The sequence below is a fragment of the Carya illinoinensis genome, chromosome 7 (assembly GCF_018687715.1).
Source record: "Carya illinoinensis cultivar Pawnee chromosome 7, C.illinoinensisPawnee_v1, whole genome shotgun sequence".
NCBI lineage: Eukaryota > Viridiplantae > Streptophyta > Magnoliopsida > Fagales > Juglandaceae > Carya > Carya illinoinensis.
In genome coordinates this window covers 5,260,870-5,280,247 of record NC_056758.1, presented here as the reverse complement: position 1 = coordinate 5,280,247, position 19,378 = coordinate 5,260,870, and the positions used below count along the sequence as shown (strand labels likewise).

The 19,378-nt window shown below is 35.3% G+C and overlaps 1 protein-coding gene and 1 long non-coding RNA gene across 2 annotated transcripts; both read left to right on the top strand.

Annotated features, from left to right (window-relative positions):
- The first annotated feature begins 241 nt into the window (after window positions 1-241).
- On the top strand, window positions 242-3,094 carry LOC122315252. Its single transcript, XR_006243977.1, has 2 exons — window positions 242-784; window positions 2,777-3,094. It is a non-coding gene; the product is annotated as an uncharacterized LOC122315252 (long non-coding RNA).
- Window positions 3,095-9,493: 6,399 nt separating this feature from the next.
- LOC122316110 (uncharacterized mitochondrial protein AtMg00820-like) lies at window positions 9,494-9,976 on the top strand. Its single transcript, XM_043132649.1, has one exon. The coding sequence runs from the start codon at window positions 9,494-9,496 to the stop codon at window positions 9,974-9,976; it is 483 nt and encodes a 160-aa protein (XP_042988583.1).
- Window positions 9,977-19,378: the final 9,402 nt, after the last annotated feature.

Genomic DNA, 19,378 nt, shown 5'->3' with positions numbered 1-19,378 from the left:
GGAAAGATTAATATGGAAACGAAAATAAGAAAGGAAGTGTTAGTACCATGCATATTATACTGCTAGTCCATCCATTCATAAGATATGAATCAATAATATTATCTCACACAAACTTGAGTACCTTAGATTGCATGGGAAGTACATGAATTGCTGGGTTAATGTAGTGTGACCCTTTAATTATATCAATAGGGTAAATAGGGACCAGGAAAGGGAGAGTTTGTGTCTTACCAGAAACCAGACCAAAGGGTAAATTGAAAAGGGCATTTCACCGGCCACTCAGCCGAAAGCACAAAATGCTTGGCCGAATCAAACAATATAACACAAGGCCTCTTCGAATCCCACCGGCTGGGCCCTCTCTCCTTATATACCCATCTCTCTCTCTCTCTCACCCTTCTCTCTATCCTCTCTCTGTCTAGCTGTCCTCTCTCTCTCTCTGTGCAGACAGAGAGAGAGAAGGAAGAGAAGGAAATTAGTACTACTACTGGTGGGGTTGGGGCATATAGCGCCAAAGTCAGAAATGGCTCTAGGTGGACAAGCACTTCTTCTCTTTCCCAACCACCCATTGTTTCTTATACGCAATGACCCAATTGCTCTTGCAAAAGAAAGATGCACGTTTCTGACATTACCTTGTAAATCCTCAAAGGTCATTTTCGTGCTGTTTAAAGGTGAAAGGAGTCCAATGTGAGTCTCTAGCTGTGTGTAGAGCTACAACAATCCTTAATAGTGATGAGGCAGACAGGATGGAGCCAGGCAATTCTAGTTATAATTCCGTTCCTTCCATTCGGTAAATGTTACAGTTATGTAGTTAAGATTTTTCATATACTACTCCTTGTCTTGTTATCCTGACAACTTAATTTGTTGAGATTCGGTACAAGGAAGAACAACAAGTAGTTGTTTCTTGAAGAGTCTGTATAGTTCATGAAGGATCTGAAGTTTTAGGATGTTTTTAAATAGGTTGATGTTAGTGCATGTTCTTCCTAAATTCCATTCGTGGAATTGGTTTCTGAAGAGATCCTCGATATATATGTTGTCTGGCTTTTTTTATTTCGTTTTGCCATGTTTTCCTGCACTATAACAAGCGCTGTAATGCCATGGATGGGATTTCTTTCTCTACCTTGATCTATTTAAATACTCTAGACATGGAAAAACAGTTAATTCTTGTTGATCGGATCGCCAGATCGGAGGCTATTCATTCGTTCTGAAATGCAAAGAGAACTATCCAATCAACTATTTTATTACTATATATGTTTCATTCACGAGACTGTATATATTCTACTTGCTTATCAGTTTGAATGTTTGATATTATGCGGATTGAATTTGATAATAAATTTGGTTTATCTTTATGGTTATTAACCTATTTCCTAGGACAGACTCGATCCTTAAAACAACATGCTTTCTATTGAGGGCAAAAACATGATTAATTAGTACCCAAAATCCTAGTTTTAGTATTGACAAATTACATGTCACTGTTTACCGGTCCCTTTAGTTGCTTCATTGATATTCTGGCAATCATCTGGCTGGATGTAGAAATATTGGATACACACGTTATGCTTTTTCATGTTTTCTGGGCCAATATATATACTGATGCTGGGATGGATATATATATATATATATATATATATATATAAAGGATCGATGAATGAGGTCTTGACTCTTGATTTGTGAAATAATTACCTTTCTTGTGAGGATGATGATCACTTGGATGGCCTGTGAATTAAGTGAATTGAGAAGTGATGAAATGAAAGTTTAAAGTTGAATAATATTTTAATATTATTTTTATTTTGAGATTTAAAAAAGTTAAATTGTTTATTGTATTTTATGTAGAAGTTTTAAAAAATTATAAAAATTAAATGGAATGGTTTCTTAATCTAAACAAAACTTTAATTTATTTATTCAAATACAAGAGACTAATTGGATCGAAAAAGTGATTAAATGATGATAAGCTAGCTAGCTTGGGCTTTATAATGACTTTTAAGGGATTCTAATTAATTTTAATCTTGGTTTCTAAAAATCTAGTGATGATGAACCAGATAGATCATGACATCATATTGTTCCCTAGCTACCAGAGACAACGGATGTGACGACAAATTAGCAAAGGGGTCACCAACCAAGTAAATTTGGAAAGTCCACTCCGTAAAATAACAGGCGCATCATATTTTAGATCCAGGAAGTACTTGTAATTAGGATCATATATAGGGAGCTAGCTACTTGTGACAATGGTGATCATGTTGTCTACCTCATGAATCTTATGCATGATGAGTCATATATATATGTATACCTCCATGCCAAAATAATAATCAAACTTACTCTTCGAATTGAACAATATTAATGATATTTTTTCCTAAGAATTAAGCTTAATTCCTAGTTGATCAGGTACTTGATCTTTAATTCAACTGCAATTTATAAGTTCTGTGACAACTAAATAATAAAACTTATAACCAATAGTAGTGCAAACTAACGTTTGTGAGTCAAGCAGTGCTAGACTTACGAAGTTATGATGATCGTGAGCAAGACAGGGTTATTTGGATTGAGAGTGTCATCTCATCTCATATAATCGTTACAATTTTTTCAATATGTACATAAAATACAATAAACAATTCAAATTTTAAAACAAAAATAATAGTAAAAAATTATATTCTAATAATATTTTATTTAACTAATTTCAAATTTCATCTCATCTTATCTCAACTCACTTTCCAAATTATATATATGCATAGCCAGAATGCTTGGTTTCTATATATAATTCTTCTCAATCAGAACGCATACATGATTGCAGCTAGCTAGTTATCGAATATTGATGCCGCATGTGAAGCAATAACTTCAAAAACCTTTATATGAACAAAGCATGCATGCATCACTTTATCAAATATGAGGCCGGTCCGCCGAAAGAGCTGAGATCCCCAGCTAGTTAAAGTTATGCTTATTTACTTCAAGTGGCGGCCAGGCTCTGGACAAGTTCAATAGGTCATCATTACAGGCACAATGGGTATGAGGCTGGATGTATTTCTGAAATGTCGTATATAGATCGAGGAACAATATTTGGCCAGCCGCTATATATGAAAGTTCTACAAACTACAATCTTATCACCTTGTAATGAGATTATGAAATTACTCTTTAACGTTTGAATTTCTTCTTTAATAAATTAAAAGATAATCAAAATGTGCTAAAGGTGCCAAAATTTACATATTATAATGAAAATGGAACAAGAGCATGATTTGTAGCATTAATCATATGGAAATTTATATATATTCATAATCCGGTCTGAAACCACACACCACACACCTAGCTACTGACGTGGCAAATTTGAAGAGAAGTTCGGTCCATTAACTAATCTTGCTTTCCCGCTTTTGGTCTGGTTGCTCCCCACCCCATGCAATTTTCGAGGAGAGAGAGAGCTCTTCAGGTAGTGGAAATCTTGAGGACAGAGAGACGTGGACAGGACGGTGGAGAGAGAGAGAGAGAGAGAGAGAGAGAGAGAGAGAGAGAGAGCTTCACAAATGAAGAAATGGGAGAGCTTGAAGCTGCAAAAAACCTACTCGACCGGGCTTGTGAATTAACGTACGCCATTCTATTGACATTTTTGTTAATAGTCTAATAATTCTTGTAATTAATCACAACCATCGTACGTAAGTAGTCTCCGATACTGAACCCAACAACTACATTATTAATACTAGCATAGACTCGGTCAAAAGCTTAATTAACAAATAAAAAATAAATCAAATGATGCAAATAACCTTAACTAAATAACAAAAAGATGCAGACGTAATCCAAGTCAGAATGCTAAAATCTTCTAAATCCTTCATCAGCAGCCGCACATAACATCTTATTCAGAGTTTATATATTGTGCTTTAATAAATCTATTTTACGGTTTAAAATTTTATTGTGTTTTAATAAATCGGATTTAGGATTTAGGGTTTTTTACAGATTTGGAAATCTGATTTAGTGTTTATATTTTATGATTTTGGAGTGTTTGATAAATCTGATTGTGTTTTATTGTGTTTAATGTTGTGTTTTAATAAATCTGATTTAGAGTTATTACTTGGCATGTTTTATGTTCTGCTGATTAGAGTTATTTCATATGCTTAATGCATGAAACCTTGAATATGTGATACCTGCAAACATGTTTTATGTCAGATATTAATTAGTTGTGGTATGATTTTAGTACTTCCATACTCATTTATTCTCCCTATTCTAGGTCGTGTCTGTGTTCTTCACTATAAGAAAAAATGGACTTTTGTAATTAATTTATTACAATTAAAAAATTATTTGTAATTAATTTTAACTGTAAATATAAGTCATTTCGTTGAAGTTAACTGACTGCAAATAAGCAATTTTTTTATAATAAACCTATTGATCCAAACTGTTGCAAAGAATTTGACCCCATATCAGTACCAACCCTTTCCAAGGTAAATTTGTATGGAATGGTCGTATTTATTACTATTTATTTTCAGTTCTGTAGATGCTTTCCAGTAGGCTTTTCTTTTCCAAACCCGGTTGAAATGTTTTGTAAAATTTTCACCCAAACTAACATTTCCTTCGCCCATAAATTCCAAACAACTAAAACATCATCTATTCTTGTAACCCTTAACTTTTATGAATCGTTTAAGTAATTTTATGACTTTAAGTTTTATGATTCATTTATGGTATCTTTTTTTTCCAAGCCCAGTTGAAGTGTTTTGTAACCCTTAATTTTTATGAATCTTTTCAAGTTTTATGACTTTTAAGTTTTATAATTCATTTATGGTCTCAGTTACCTTATTTCTTAGGACTATGAATAAATATGTGTAATGTATAGATAGACATATATATTATAAACACACAAAAGTCAGTGAGACTAAGAGCATCCTCACCGGCTTATTCATATCTAAAATATATTGTATTTTTTAACTATTAGATACAAAACTCACTTGCAACGGATTAGCTATTAACAAAATTTATAATTTTTGGCTACAGTATTAATAAGGAAAATATCAAATTTGATCTACAATGTACAAATAACAAATCTTATTTTATTATTTTTTATAACATTTTCTCTCTTCTCTCTATCTACATCTACAAATTTTTATCAGTTTCTTTAAATTAAATAGTAAAATATAATATAATAATAATATATAATTAAAATATGATTAAATAAAATAAATTAATAATTAAAAATTAAATATTTTTTAAATTATTAATTATTCATTATTATATAATAAATAAATAGATAATCTAATATGAAGAATCGAAATTTAATATGAAATAATGAAAGTTAAATTTATCTTATATTATTTTATTATTATATAATAAAAAAATAACTATTCTAATATAAAGATTTATGTCAATAAAATAATTAAAATTTAAATTATCTTATATTTATTAAAATTATCCTTTATATATAATATATATATATATATATATAAAAAGCCATTAACAATGCTCTGACCTGTTTACTTTTCCTTTTAACGTCAGCACCTGCACATTCGAGAAACAGTTGAATGCAGAAATTACAGGATCCTGGCCTCACTTTGTTTGTGAGAAAGAGAGAGAGAGAGCGAAGAAGAAAGTTAAGAGGAAAACAATTTTCAACAGAAAAGAGTGAAGGAAGAAGGCTTGTGCGGTTTCTTTTAGAAAAGCATAAAACTGCTTGGCCGTTTTTTCTGTGGCCATTTTGCACCGCTTGGCATTTTTAACTTTTTCTTTATTTTGTGGGTTTTTAACTTTTTCGTGATTTTGTGGGTTTTTTTGGGTGCTGTTAGTTCTATCATTTCGGCCAAGTGTTGGTCAGGTTTTTTAATTGTTTATCGGAGCACTATGCTTCCAATCTCTGCACCGTTTATCAAGGTTAATGGTTGACTCATGTTAATGGTTGCGTCAGGTTTTAACTCAAGGCGTCGGTTTTATTAAATAATGCCATTGCACACTTTTCGTAAGGCGTCGGTTTTAACGGAAGGCGTCGGTAACCATTGCACACTTTAAGCCGGATATTGCGGACATAATGCCAAGTCATCAATTAAAACTTGGCTTTTATTTATATGGTAATGGATATCCTAAATTTACAGGCAGGCTGACTTTGTTTATAACATCCAAGTGATCAAGATATATTATATTATATGTTGTTGGGCATGGGGAGTATATATCAGGTGTGGTTTGGTTGAGTAATTAATGACGAGATGGATCAGGGATTTCGTGCTTTGCGGTTAGACTATACAATACAACACTACTAATTAATATCTATATAATAATATATAAATGAGATATACTATTCTTACATTATTTTTCTATTGAATTGTATTTTTTTTCTGACTTAATAGTTAAGAAAATATTTTATAAAAAATATTTTAAATGATTAAAAATATGTAAAAAAATTTAAAAAAAATGAAAAATAGATTTACACTATTCAATACCGAAATTTCGTTTGGAGGAATAGTGCTCTACATAAATTCTCATTCTTTGAAAGAATATATAGTAAAATACGGATTAAAAATTCTCCAAATTATTTTCTGGGTTTTAAAAATTTGAAATAGACATATCAAATGGAATCATATTGTATTAGTTGATAATTTAATATCAATGTATCATTCAAAAAAACATATCATGATTTCTCTCACTTAAATCTTAAATTCTTAAATATTCTTTCCAATACAAATACAACTCGGCGAAGCTACTTAGCTATGTGGGATTTTATGGTATCTTCGTGGGCCCGCGGAAGCTAGCAAATTAGCAATTGTCTTGCATGCCCATAAGTACTGTGCGTGCAATTGAACAGTTGTTTTGGCCTTGGGACGTTGGTGGACCTCACCTGCGCAGCATAGTAGACGCACTACCTCTGCCACAACAGAGCACCACTCTGCCTCCTTCAATGAGCAACATCCATAAGAATATTTTTTTGTAGCTGTATATTTATGGTTTGTGAAAACAGTAAATTCTGTTACAATATTTTCTCTCTCATATTTGTCATACGTGCATATAAACACCACTGTGTAAATGAGGAATATATGAAAATATACAAGTTTCAGAATTCTCTCTTATAGTGTTTAAGGCATTCTGTTTAACACTTAGTGTGCTTGCTTAGAATGCTATACTAAAACCTTGTTATGGTATCATAGCACCGCTAGGACCAACGTCCACCATTCTTCTACATTTCTCTTTAAAAAAAAACCATGGCCGAATCAGAAAACACAAAAAGAAATGTCTCTCATCCTCCTTTGAGTTCCCCGAACCCCATAAACTCCTCATCCCATTTTATAACTATCAAACTTACCTCGGAGAATTATCTCCTATGGAAGGCACAAATGGTGTCTTTCCTAAAAAGAAATCAACTTCTCGGCTATGTGGACGGCACCATTCCTATGCTGCCTCTCACGGTTGCTGATTCTGTAAATCATACGTACAACAAATGGATTTTACAAGACCAGCTTATAGTCTCGGCTATTAATGCCTCTCTTTCTGAAACCGTGCTTGCGCAAGTTCTAACTTGCTCCACTTCAGCCGAAATTTGGTATACAATACATACTCTTTTCTCAGCTCAATCTTCTGCTCATATTATGCAGACCAAGCTTCAACTCACAACTCGTCCCGATCCTCTCTCCACTCCTCAAATATATAGCTATTTGTTGAATAATGAGTCTCGCCTCTCCTATCAGACCAACACCATTCTTTGCTCCACGTCCATTACTGCCTGCAACACTACCACGTCCTCCCTCCCTACAACAACTAATTCTTCTGGTCGTGGGCGTGGTAATTTTTCACGTGGGCAACGCAGTCATGGAACCACAGAGGTGGTTCGTCCAACCCTCATCGCTCTTTCACTCCCATACAGGTTTGCCAACTTTGTCAAAAACCTAGTCACTCTGTCATTACTTGTTACCATCGCTTTGATCAAGATTATCAAGCACCCCCACCACCCTCCTTCAAGGCCAACTTCACTTCTGTCCCAACTAGAAATTATCCACCTCATTCTGCTTCTTGGTTCCCAAACTTTGCCGCAACAAATCATTTTACTTATGATTTCTCTAACTTCACTTTGGATACTGCAGCTTATCAAGGTCCTGATCACATCAACGTAGGAGATGGCTCGACAATTCCGATCCAACACATTGGTTCTGCCACCTTACACTCTACTTCTAGACTTTCATCTTAAACATATATTTCATGTTCCTTCCATAACTCATAACTTACTTTCTGTACGTCAATTTTGCGCTGACATACCCAGTTTTCTTTGAGTTTCATGCAAATTATTTTCCTGTAAAGGATTTGCGAACCCAAGCGGTGCTCCCTTAGGGCCACGTTGAGGATGGGCTTTATGCACTGCCAATTGATGTTTCGGTCACACCACCACCTCGCCCTTCCCTCTGTTAAGTTCAGCTCAGTGAGAAAACTACATCTCAAATTTGGCATTCCCGTTTGGGGCATCCGTCCTCTCACACAACTACTTCAACAATAAAACAAATCTAGCTACCTCTTACATCCAGTCCAGTCATGTCTCAACCATGCTTCACCGGTCCACAAGGAAAATTTTATGCTCTTCTGCACCCTGCATCTTCCTCTAGGTCCTCCTTTCCTTTTGCTCTTCTTTTTTTGGATGTAGGGGGGCTAGCCCCTGTACTATCCTCCTCTAGATGTAAATACTACCTTAGTGTAGTTGATGACTATTCTAAGTATATTGGGATATTTCCTCTTCAATCAAACTCGGATGTCTCTATTATTTTTCTTGCATTTCTTAATTATGTTTCCAATTTCTTTTCTTCTAAAGTCTTGTCTGTCCAAACTGATGGAGGAACCGAATTTAAACCCCTTAAACAAATATTTCAAACACGTGGAATTGTCCATCTCTGTCTTGCCCCTACTCTCATGCTCAAAACAGTGTAGTCGAGAGACGACATTGTCATATTGTTGAGACTAGGCTCTCACTATTGGCCCATGCCTCTGTCCCTCAAAAATACTGGGCCGAATCTTTTCAAACCATCGTCTTTTTAATCAATATGCTTCCCACACCAATTCTAAAAAATAAGTCACCCTTTCAAGTGCTTTTTCAAAATCCTCTTGACTACAAATTTCTCAAAACCTTTGGATGCCTTTGTTGGCTCAATTTGAGGCCATTTAATCGTCATAAGACGGATCCTTGTTCCAAACCATGCATTTTCATGGGCTATAGCCCAGATCACAAGGGTTACTTTTGCCTTCACTTGCCCACGGGCCGTGTTTATATTTCTTGTGATGTGCAATTTCATGAAACAAGCTTCCCTTTTACGATTGGGCTTCCCACTGAAAACCCATCTCCGAACAATTTCATCTCTTCCTTTTCAATTCTACCCAAGCTTGTCTTGCTCACTAATCTTGTACAGCCCATCATAGCTACTCAGCCCTAACCCAATAACTCAGCCCCAGCCCAAACACCTCCTCCTAATTCCCTCTCAGATCTAGTTAACCCAAAGCCGAACCCCTTAGATCTTCTTCTTCTGTCATTCCTCCAGTGTCGTCACCTATTTCTTCTCCACATCCCCAATATCCCATGATATCACATTCTCGCAACAACGTTCACCATCCACTCCAACGTACCAATGGTACTATCCCTTGGCCACCTCCCAAATCATCATTGAACCTCACTAAAAACACATCCTCCCCTGTACCCGAAGAGCCCTCATTGTTCACAGAGGCCTCCAAACACGCTGCATGGCGTGCGGCCATGGCTCTCAAGCTTCAGGCACTCCTCTCAAATCATACATGGGATCTAGTCCCACCATCCCCTGGTCTCAATGTCCTAGGCTCTAAATGGGTTTTGAAGATGAAACGTTGTGCCGATGGGACTCTAGAGCATCGTAAAGCACGCCTTGTGGCTAAAAGGTACCATCAACAAGCCGGCATCGATTTTTCTGAAACTTACAGCCCCATTGTTAAGCCGGTCATAATCCATATGGTCCTTTCTATAGCTGACTTATTGGTGGCCCTTACATCAATTGGACATCCAGAACGCGTCCCTTCACAGCGATCTTGAAAAAGATGTTTTCATGCATCAACCACCGGGGTTCACAAATCTAGACTATCCAACTCATCGCTGTAAGTTGTGAAAATATCTTTACAACTTGAAACAAGCTCCTAGGGCTTGGTTCGCTAAGCTCAGCACTAAATTGTTTGCATTAGGATTTACAGCTTCTAAATCAAATTCACCATTATTTATTTACTCTGATGGTGCTAACAGTGTTTATCTCTTGATCTATGTTGATGATATTGTTGTGAGTGGTTCAAGCACTACTCTCATTTCTCAATTTATTTATGCGTTAAGTGCTTCCTTTCCAATAAAAGATTTGGGTGAGTTGCATTATTTTTTAGGCATTGAGATTACTAGATCTTCTCGTGGGTTGTTTATGAGTCAGTCAAAATACATTGCTGATCTCTTAACAAAAACAAATATGCATCAATCAAAGTCTGTTTCTACGCCTATGTGTTCCTCTACAAAGCTTACAGCTATTGATGGTTCCTCCTTTGAGGATCCTCAAATGTACCGTAGTGTTGTAGGGAGCCTACAATACCTCTCTTTTACTCGACCTGACATATCCTTTGTCGTCAACAGAGTTTGTAAATACATGCATTCTCCCAAAATACCCCACTGGCAAGCTGTGAAACTGATCTTGCGTTATTTACACCTAACCTCACACATTGGTCTTCACTTCTCCACTAACTCTTCTTTTGTGTTATATGCCTACTCTAACGCTAACTGGGCTGGATGCCCCGATGACTGCAAATCCACCAGAGGTTAGTGTGTCTACTTTGGCCCTCATTTGGTATCTTGGGGCTCCAAGAAGCAACTCACAGTTGCCCATTCTTCCACTGAAACAGAATACAAAGCCATAGCAAATGCCACCTGTGAGGTACTTTGGCTTTAGTCCCTACTCACTAAACTTGGCATATTCTTTATTGACCCGCTCATTTTATGGTGCAACAACCTTGGTGCCACCTACTTGTCGATTAATCTAGTTCTTCATTCCCGAACAAAGCATGTCGCCCTTGATTATCACTTTGTCCGTGAGCGTGTAGCATCAAAGACACATCGTGTCTCATTCATTTCCAGCACAGACCAACTTGCTGACATACTCACTAAGCCTCTTTCCCTTGGACGCTTCAACCAACTTCGATCAAACCTCAATCTTACTCTCGTGCTGCTTGCATCGAGGGGGGCTATTGGAGCACCTAGTGTCTAAGGCGTTCTATCAAACACCTAGTGTGCTTGCTTGGAATGCTATACTGAAACCTTGTTAGATGGTAAAAATCGATAAAGATTTGGTCGGTCATTTTATATTATTTCAACTAATTGGCAATTCATTCCAATAAATCACCGGTTACAACTTACAAGAAGATAAGTACATGTTTCGGGTTGTGATGAAAAATATTACTTTTAATTTCAGGCTTATAACTTAAAGCTTAATACGTTAAGTTCTACTATTAAAAAACTATTTATTGTTTGTAATCCGTATGTTTAAAGCACTTTCAAACATATTAGATTTGTTTGGAAAAAAATTTAAAAAATCACTTTTTGAGATAAAAATGACATAAAAGGGCATATACTTGATAAAAATCAAATATTATAATAAAATAATAACAAAAATAGTGTAATAGATTTTTCAATAATTATAATGAAAAAGAAAATCTTTTCAACGATGCATAAGTAATAGGAGAAAAATGAAGAATATTGATGGTCAAAGTCTTGAGTAGATTATACAAGAATAATGAAAAATATAGAAGGGCAAAGTTGTCATTATATTAAAATTATGAGAGTCATTTTATAATGTACATAGCACTATAAAATATGGACTACTTTTTCTGAAGTATTTTTGACAAAAAGCATCACTTTGATACTTTTGTTGAAACGTAATTTTCTGTTTTTTCTTGGTTTAGAAATACTTTGATATAAAACTACTAAACGGATAAATTTTGTCATGTAAATACTTTAGACCATTCTACCGCACGTTTTAGATCTCTCACCACAATCCCAAATAAGCCCTAAGTATTCTTTTCTTTTTTCTTTTTTCTTTTTTTCTTCTAAGCAAGCTTAATATCATTACACTAGAAATATGATACATGAGGAGAGGGTGGGGTTGAGGACACCCTCTTATAAAAAGACGGATAAAAGGTGTTCGCATAAAAGCGAACAATGAAACCACCACCTGAGGCGGTAGGACCTCCGCTGGAAGCGGTGAAGATGGCGGGTGCACTGTCACTTGTTGTCTTGAGATGATTTTTGGAGAGGTCCTCAATCCGTTTTGCAAGATCACAGTTTAGGAAAAGCGATAACATAGGGTAGTAGCTGGAATCTAAGGCGAGTCGCCGGCAAGGGGACAACACCGTCAATGGCAGCCTTAGGAGGAGAGCGGACGAGTTGATCCAAAGGATTAAGGGCTAGTGAAGCCAAAGAGGCCGCGCGTGGCCACAGAAGCCGCTCCAGGACGCGGTTGTGCATAGAAAATGCACACGGTAGGGACTGCACTTGCATCAAACATGCCTAGCAGAATCACAATTTTCTGCTGCAAGTATGAAGATCGACGGCTATAGAGGTAACACATGCAGGAAGGAGGATGCCAAGAAGCAGTAGATCGGTGAAAGTCGACGCTACAGAGAGAAAACAAAAGGATAAACACAAGAAAGGAAACAAATGAAAGAACATATGAATAGAAGAGCCACTAGGATTGGCAGGGGAGGAGGTGGTCGGAGCCAAAGCTCCGAACCCCCTCCGCCCAGTGATGGGAGGAATATGCTGGAAACGGTTGAGGTTCGGTGACTGTACGGAGAGAAAAAGAAAATGAATGGAGCACGAGGTTGGTTTTTTAGCTACAAGAAGATAAGTATTCATTTCCTAACTTCTAGAATAAAGAATGAGATATAAAGTACTTTGGAAAAATAAAAATGATGGAAAGAACTACTTCTTTATTGCTCTAAAAAATCAATGTAGTAAAGTCAAACATTTATTTGCATTTACTAGGAGAGACCCACCCCCGCTAGGCCGCTACTTTGCCTTGTCCTTCTTTAGACGGGGCGGTGGGCCCCGTCCTTCGGATGTAGGTGGCAGGGTAATCCACCCACATCCAAGCATCATTGGGGATACGAAGGACGAAACAGGCTTGCATTTTCCCCGCCCCACATTATATATATATATTTATATATGAATATATTAAAATAAAACAAGACAACGTTTTAGGTATTTCAAGACGTCGTTATTTTATTTAATGCGTAAATTCTCCCATCTCTCTCTCCTCACGAACCACACACAGACCTCTCTCTCACTCATCGCCCTAACCGAGTCTGTTTGTCTCTCTCTTATGTCAGGTTACCTCTTGTATAGTTTTATCTGAGCCGTCCACTTAATCCAACAGTTGGTAATTGCTATCACGTGTTCCCTTCAGAAGTCCAACTTCCAGAATATTCATGTTACTTTTAGTTCTTATTTTGACCAAGTCTTTAGTTTAGTAGATTAGGTTGTTATTTAATGTTATGAGTTTAGTGGTGTCCAGTTGTTACGTAGTGGGTAGACATGATTATAAGTGGATCCAGATTTGTTTGTTGGTTAGTTATTATTTGAGTTATATTTATAGTCCTGTTGTAACAGCCCGCTAGAAATTTAATTGTGAAATTTCTATTGACTTTAGGAACCTCGTGAAGACTCTATAAGTTTTCACGAATCCATTAATCATATAGGTTTTAATCTAACTACATAGATAGTGTTATTACTCATTATGGTATCAGAAGTGTGTTTTGATTATTGGAGATAGTTAGAAGTGTCTAAATGTATTATGGTTTGTGCCATTAGACTCGGTGGGTTATTTAAGGTCTTATGGCGCAATAACTCTTTTTCATATTTTCGGACGAAACGTCTGTTCAAAACTATAGATATTATTGGATAAAAATATCTTAAACTAATTTTGTGGATATCATTAGATAAAAATATTTTAAACTAATTTCGTGGATATTATTGGGTAAAAATATCTTAAGTTGATTTTTATAGATATTATTGGGTAAGAGAGTCCTACACTTAACTCTCACTCGGGGTAGGAGAGACCTACACTCAACTCTCACTCTGGGTAAGAGAGACCTACACTCAACTCTCACTTCAGTCTCATATTTTTCATATCTCATCCATAAGTATCTCCAGCCACCCCCCCACGAAATTATCTTCATTTACACTTTTCATTAAAAGAATACCAAACACACTCTCTCAGACAGCTTTTAGAAGTTCTTTGCACACTCATTTCCAAGCTTTTGTAAGGTTTTATCATAAAGTATCCTTCATATAAGTTGTTCTTTTTTTAGTGTGGATATCTTATTTGTCCCATTTGAAGATCATTTGGTCAGTCAAATATTGTGTAAACTATAGAAAGGTCATTCTGAAAGATAAATTGGAGAATATATTATAGTTTAGAGTTTTTGACCAAGCTAATGGATAGATATTGGTCCGAAATTTTTATGGAGTATTGTTAACATGTGTATATGATTATTGATTGAGGATTTTTGCATGATTAAAGGTTCTGATAAAATATTTTCTTAGATTTAGAAACTGGAAGAGGAAAAACAGTTTCTGTTTTGAGAAAGTTTAACTCTTTGGTGGTCTAAACCTATTCCAATGAATTTGATAATTTTATTGGAGGATCCTAAGCATCTTATATACATGTTATATTATTATTTTGAAAATATTTGATGTTAGTTTCAAAGATATGAAATTTTATGCAAAAAGATATTCAGATAAGCCAAAGTGTGGATGTTCTGGGCTAAATTTATGTTTTGGTTAATTTTTAACCATGTGATCTTGAATTAGAAGCTTATATATGTTTTAGGACATCTTTTTAAATCATGTGATGGTTTGGTTTGAAGATCACATCTTTATAAGTCATAGATCAAAAGGTTAATCAAAACAAGTTAGAAACAAAAATCAATGGAAATAGCATATGAGAATTTCGGCCCTATGGAGTTTTAATGGTTGTGATTAGTTTTAAATTTTTCTAAATTGATATTTGAGTTGAGGATAAAATTTACATGAGACATGTAAATTTTTGTGACTTTTGGAGTTAGTATGCAAAATCCTTAAGTTATGGGTAAAACGGTCATTTTCCTACATGTAGAGAGTAAAATGAAAATTTTGCTCTTTAAGTTAGTATTTTCCATATTTCAAATTATTAGTGATTTAGTGCTAACTTTTAGAATCACTAATTACAGTTCCTCGTGATCGCGCTTGAGATTTTATAAGAAACGCGGAAATCGAAATAAGTTAGCTTTTAACTTACTAACAGTCTACTATGTATGTGTGCTAAGAAAAGGAACTACAGTGTATATCTATGTGTGTTATCATATATGTCATGTCATACCAAGTTATCACGTAATTGTCTGTTATACAGAATTTATTCCATCATCAGTTTTTATCTGTTATATAATATATTCTGTCATGTATTGCTGTACATTACAAGTACGTCATGCTAAGTATGCTATCTATTACATGTATGTCAAGTCATGTAATATTCACTGTTGCAAGTATGTCATGTTAAATATGTTGTCTATTATATATTATGCCACGTTACGAAATGTTTCTATCTCAAGTTGGTCATGTATTTCAAGTTATGTTCAAGTCACGTTATGTTACGTCAGGGTTTCAGTCCTTTCGTATTCCAGTCACATTTCATCTTGATTACTTATGTATGGGGTCACAGTAATTGTGACACGTAGAATACATGGGGCCACAACAACTGTGGAGTATGTATTTACACGTAGAATACATGGGGCCACAACAACTGTGGAGTATGTATTTTTCATGTTAAGTCAAGTATCAGAACAAGTTCATGATAAGTCAAGTTTCAGATCAAGTTCCTGTCAAGTCAAGTTCAGTTTACGTTTCAATTTAAGTTATGTCAATTATGCTATGTTGTACATTAAGTTATGCTTTAATTAATTATGAATTTGATTATACATTCATGCTTTTACTATCATCCATACATCATTAGCCTGTGTGGAAGTTTTTTTGTTAACTTACTGAGATTTGTAATCAAATCTCACTTTGGTAGTCCCAAGTACCATTCCCCCCAAATGGTAGATCTTGTTACAGGACCTGAAGGAGAATCAGGAGCTGACCCACTAGACACAGTTGACTAAGCGACGGTGCGACATCAATGTTAATATAATAGTTAACGTAAATTACTACTTGTACGATGGAGTTGCATCTCCAGTACTTTTTGGATCATAAGCATTTTGGACTAGTGTCATGATTTTAGTTGTTCAATGAGTCTTTATATATGAAGTATGTTTTAAGCTTTTGGGATATTTTCAATTTGATGCATAGTATTGCTAAAGAAAAAATTATCCGCTACAAATATTGTATAATGTTAGATGCATGTTAGGAACATTGCATCTTATATGTCATGAACGGGGGCAGGTAACCTTGTGTTGCATGTCTCGACGCTTCAAATGTCCGTCTAATCCCAAACGGAATTTGGGGGCGTCACAGGGTGGTATCGGAGCAGTACGTCTCTGGGAAGTAAATCCACATGTCTTTAAGAAATGCACCAAATATTAGGCTTAAAATTTTAGTCGTCATTAGACTTGGATTTCTTAAAAGTATGAAAGGTAGTATGTGGTTTTAATACGTATACTCGTGTGTTTTAAGAAGGGACACATGACTCGTGGTAGAATACCTCGGAATCCTAAGGGAGATAACAATCAAGAGGATCATAATTCCCCTATGGATGAAGGATTAGCTGAGGTAGTAAGTTTGCTAACCAACGTGCTTAGACATCAACAATTACGGCAAGTGCACATACCCATTAAAGTGTATGCTGTCACTCAGAAAGACATAGATGCTGGCCCCCCAGGAACTGCAAGAGCTGGTATCGTCACTAGTATTTTACTAGGACCTATGTGTGGTTAAACATAATTAAGATTGATCTGATTGCAATTGATGGTAGTATTGCATTATTGTTATTTTGGAGTAGGTCAAGTCATTGGAGTTGGTAAATTGTACATTGTTTGATTCAAACGAGTCGTTGTTTCTATTAATTGTGGTAGTGCTTGAGAATTCAGCTTGGAAGCTGAATTGTTACCCTAGTGGTAAAAGTAACAATTTTCATTAGAAGTGTTATTGTTCATACCAATGTAGATATAAAATACCTTTTAGTAATATGAGAAAGGATATTTAGGATTTATGAATGGTATTCCACATATTTGGAGAATTGTTTTGATTCTGAGAATACGATAGAAATTGTGTTTGGAAGAGTAATTTGATTAGGAGAAACTTTAGCCTTAGTAGGATTCATTTATGATAATAGTATTACCACGCTGCCAGTAAATGATTTCTGGCAAAGCACTATCTTTATGGATGCATAGATCGATCTTCTTTTGGAGACTATTATATGGGGAGTAAAATCTTGGTCTTGAGGATTTATGTAAACATTAGGAACAAATCATTTAGAGTTAGAATAATTGATAACTCATGATGGATAGAAGAGTTATGACAATCATAAGAGAGAAAGTCTCAAGTTTAAGTTATTAACTGGTCAGTTATTGAAGTACAACCTAGGAAGAGGACTGATTGTTGCGATTATAAAGAAGTAGGTTAGTCCTAGACCAGTAGAACTCCTTGAGATTATTATTAACTTGAAGATTACCGAGAGTTTGGATATGCATGATTAAATGCATATTTATATGAGTCATTGGATCATGTCATATATATGAAAATCCCTGAAAGAAATAAAATGGAGCACATAAAACATCTACCAGAAGATAGAAACACAAAAATGAATATTTGTGAAGTATTATTTTATTATCACAAAGCAAAATTACAGAAATTTGAGACTCTTTGCCTCAATCTTTAAACACTCTTGCTCTTCAAAAATCTACATGCCTTTCCTATCTAAAGGAGTAGCCACTCGAAAAGAAGAGTTAAGCAAAGATTTTAAATCTATGTTCTCTCGCTTTAGTGCTTCTATCTTCGTGTTGGACTCCATAAGAAGCCGCTGAAGGATAGAAATATTCTCCTAGAGTTTGTCAACCCCACCAGTCCTAGATTGTAGTCGCTAAGAATATGCGACAAGGGTTGATGAGTATCGGATACCGAGACTCACAAGCTTGTAGATAATTTCATTAGCTGACTTATTAGTCAAATCATTATTGGATTGCATTATAGCACCTACGGAAGAAGTAGAAACAACTGGTGAACGAGGTGCAGAATACCTCATATATTGGTAATGAGAAATTTGTTGAGCCATTGCAAAGTGAGAAAGCAGAAAGAGATTGCAAAGTAAGAATGCAGACTAATTTCAGAAAAGTGAAGAAGATGAGATGCGAAGGAAGATGAACTGAATAATTCTTTTATAGAGAAAATTATGACGAATTATCTCTCGTGAAACATTTCTCTACAAGAGACAAGAGCAATGTAGTATCATAGCTGCGGCGCCTGATAGCTACAGAAGAGTAATGTAGTATCATAGTTGCGGCGCCTGATAACTACAGAAAAGCAAGTAGTTTCATAGCTATGAGGCGCCGGACAACTATAGAAAACCTATAAAAATCATGCAGATCAAAGTTGTCTGGTCTAAAACAGAGGGCCACAGATTTTGTTAAGAGAGAGAGAGGTTAACGGCTTAATTTTTGATGAATTCTCTACTAACTATGGTATTTACAAGAACACTTAAAATATATCGCCTATGTTTTTCTAAAGAAGAGTTTCGGAAGATTATTTACTTGAAGTTTTAGGTTTGGAGAGTATGTCGTTATAACTTGGCCAACCTTGTGCAAAGAAGTATAATATAATTGCTGATTAAAATAAGAGAGTTAAGGAAAGACATAATCTCAAAGGTAAATATATACGGGATAGACAGCAGGTCGGTAAGCAACACCTCCTCATTAAATTGCTATTTCTTATTTATTTCGATTTCGAGGAAGAAATCTTTTTTTTAGGAGGGGAGATTGTAACAACCTGCTAGAAATTCAATTGTGGAATTTCTATTGACTTTAGGAACCCCGTGAAGACTCTATAAGTTTTCACGAATCCATTAATCATATAGGTTTTAGTCTAACTACATAGATAGTGTTATTACTCATTATGGTATCAGAAGTGTATTTTGATTATTGGAGATAGTTAGAAGTGTTTAAATGTATTATGGTTTGTGCCAGTAGACTCGGTGGGTTATTTAAGGTCTTATGGCGCAATAACTCTTTTTCATATTTTCGGACGAAACGTCTGTTCAAAACTGTAGATATTATTGGATAAAAATATGTTAAACTAATTTTATGGATATCATTAGATAAAAATATTTTAAGCTAATTTCGTGGATATTATTGGGTAAAAATATCTTAAGTTGATTTTTGTAGATATTATTGGGTAAGAGAGTCCTACACTTAACTCTCACTCCAGGTAGGAGAGACCTAC

Excerpts from the sequence above, each read along its gene's own strand:
- LOC122316110 (XM_043132649.1), top strand. The coding sequence starts at position 9,494 with ATGATATCACATTCTCGCAACAACGTTCACCATCCACTCCAACGTACC.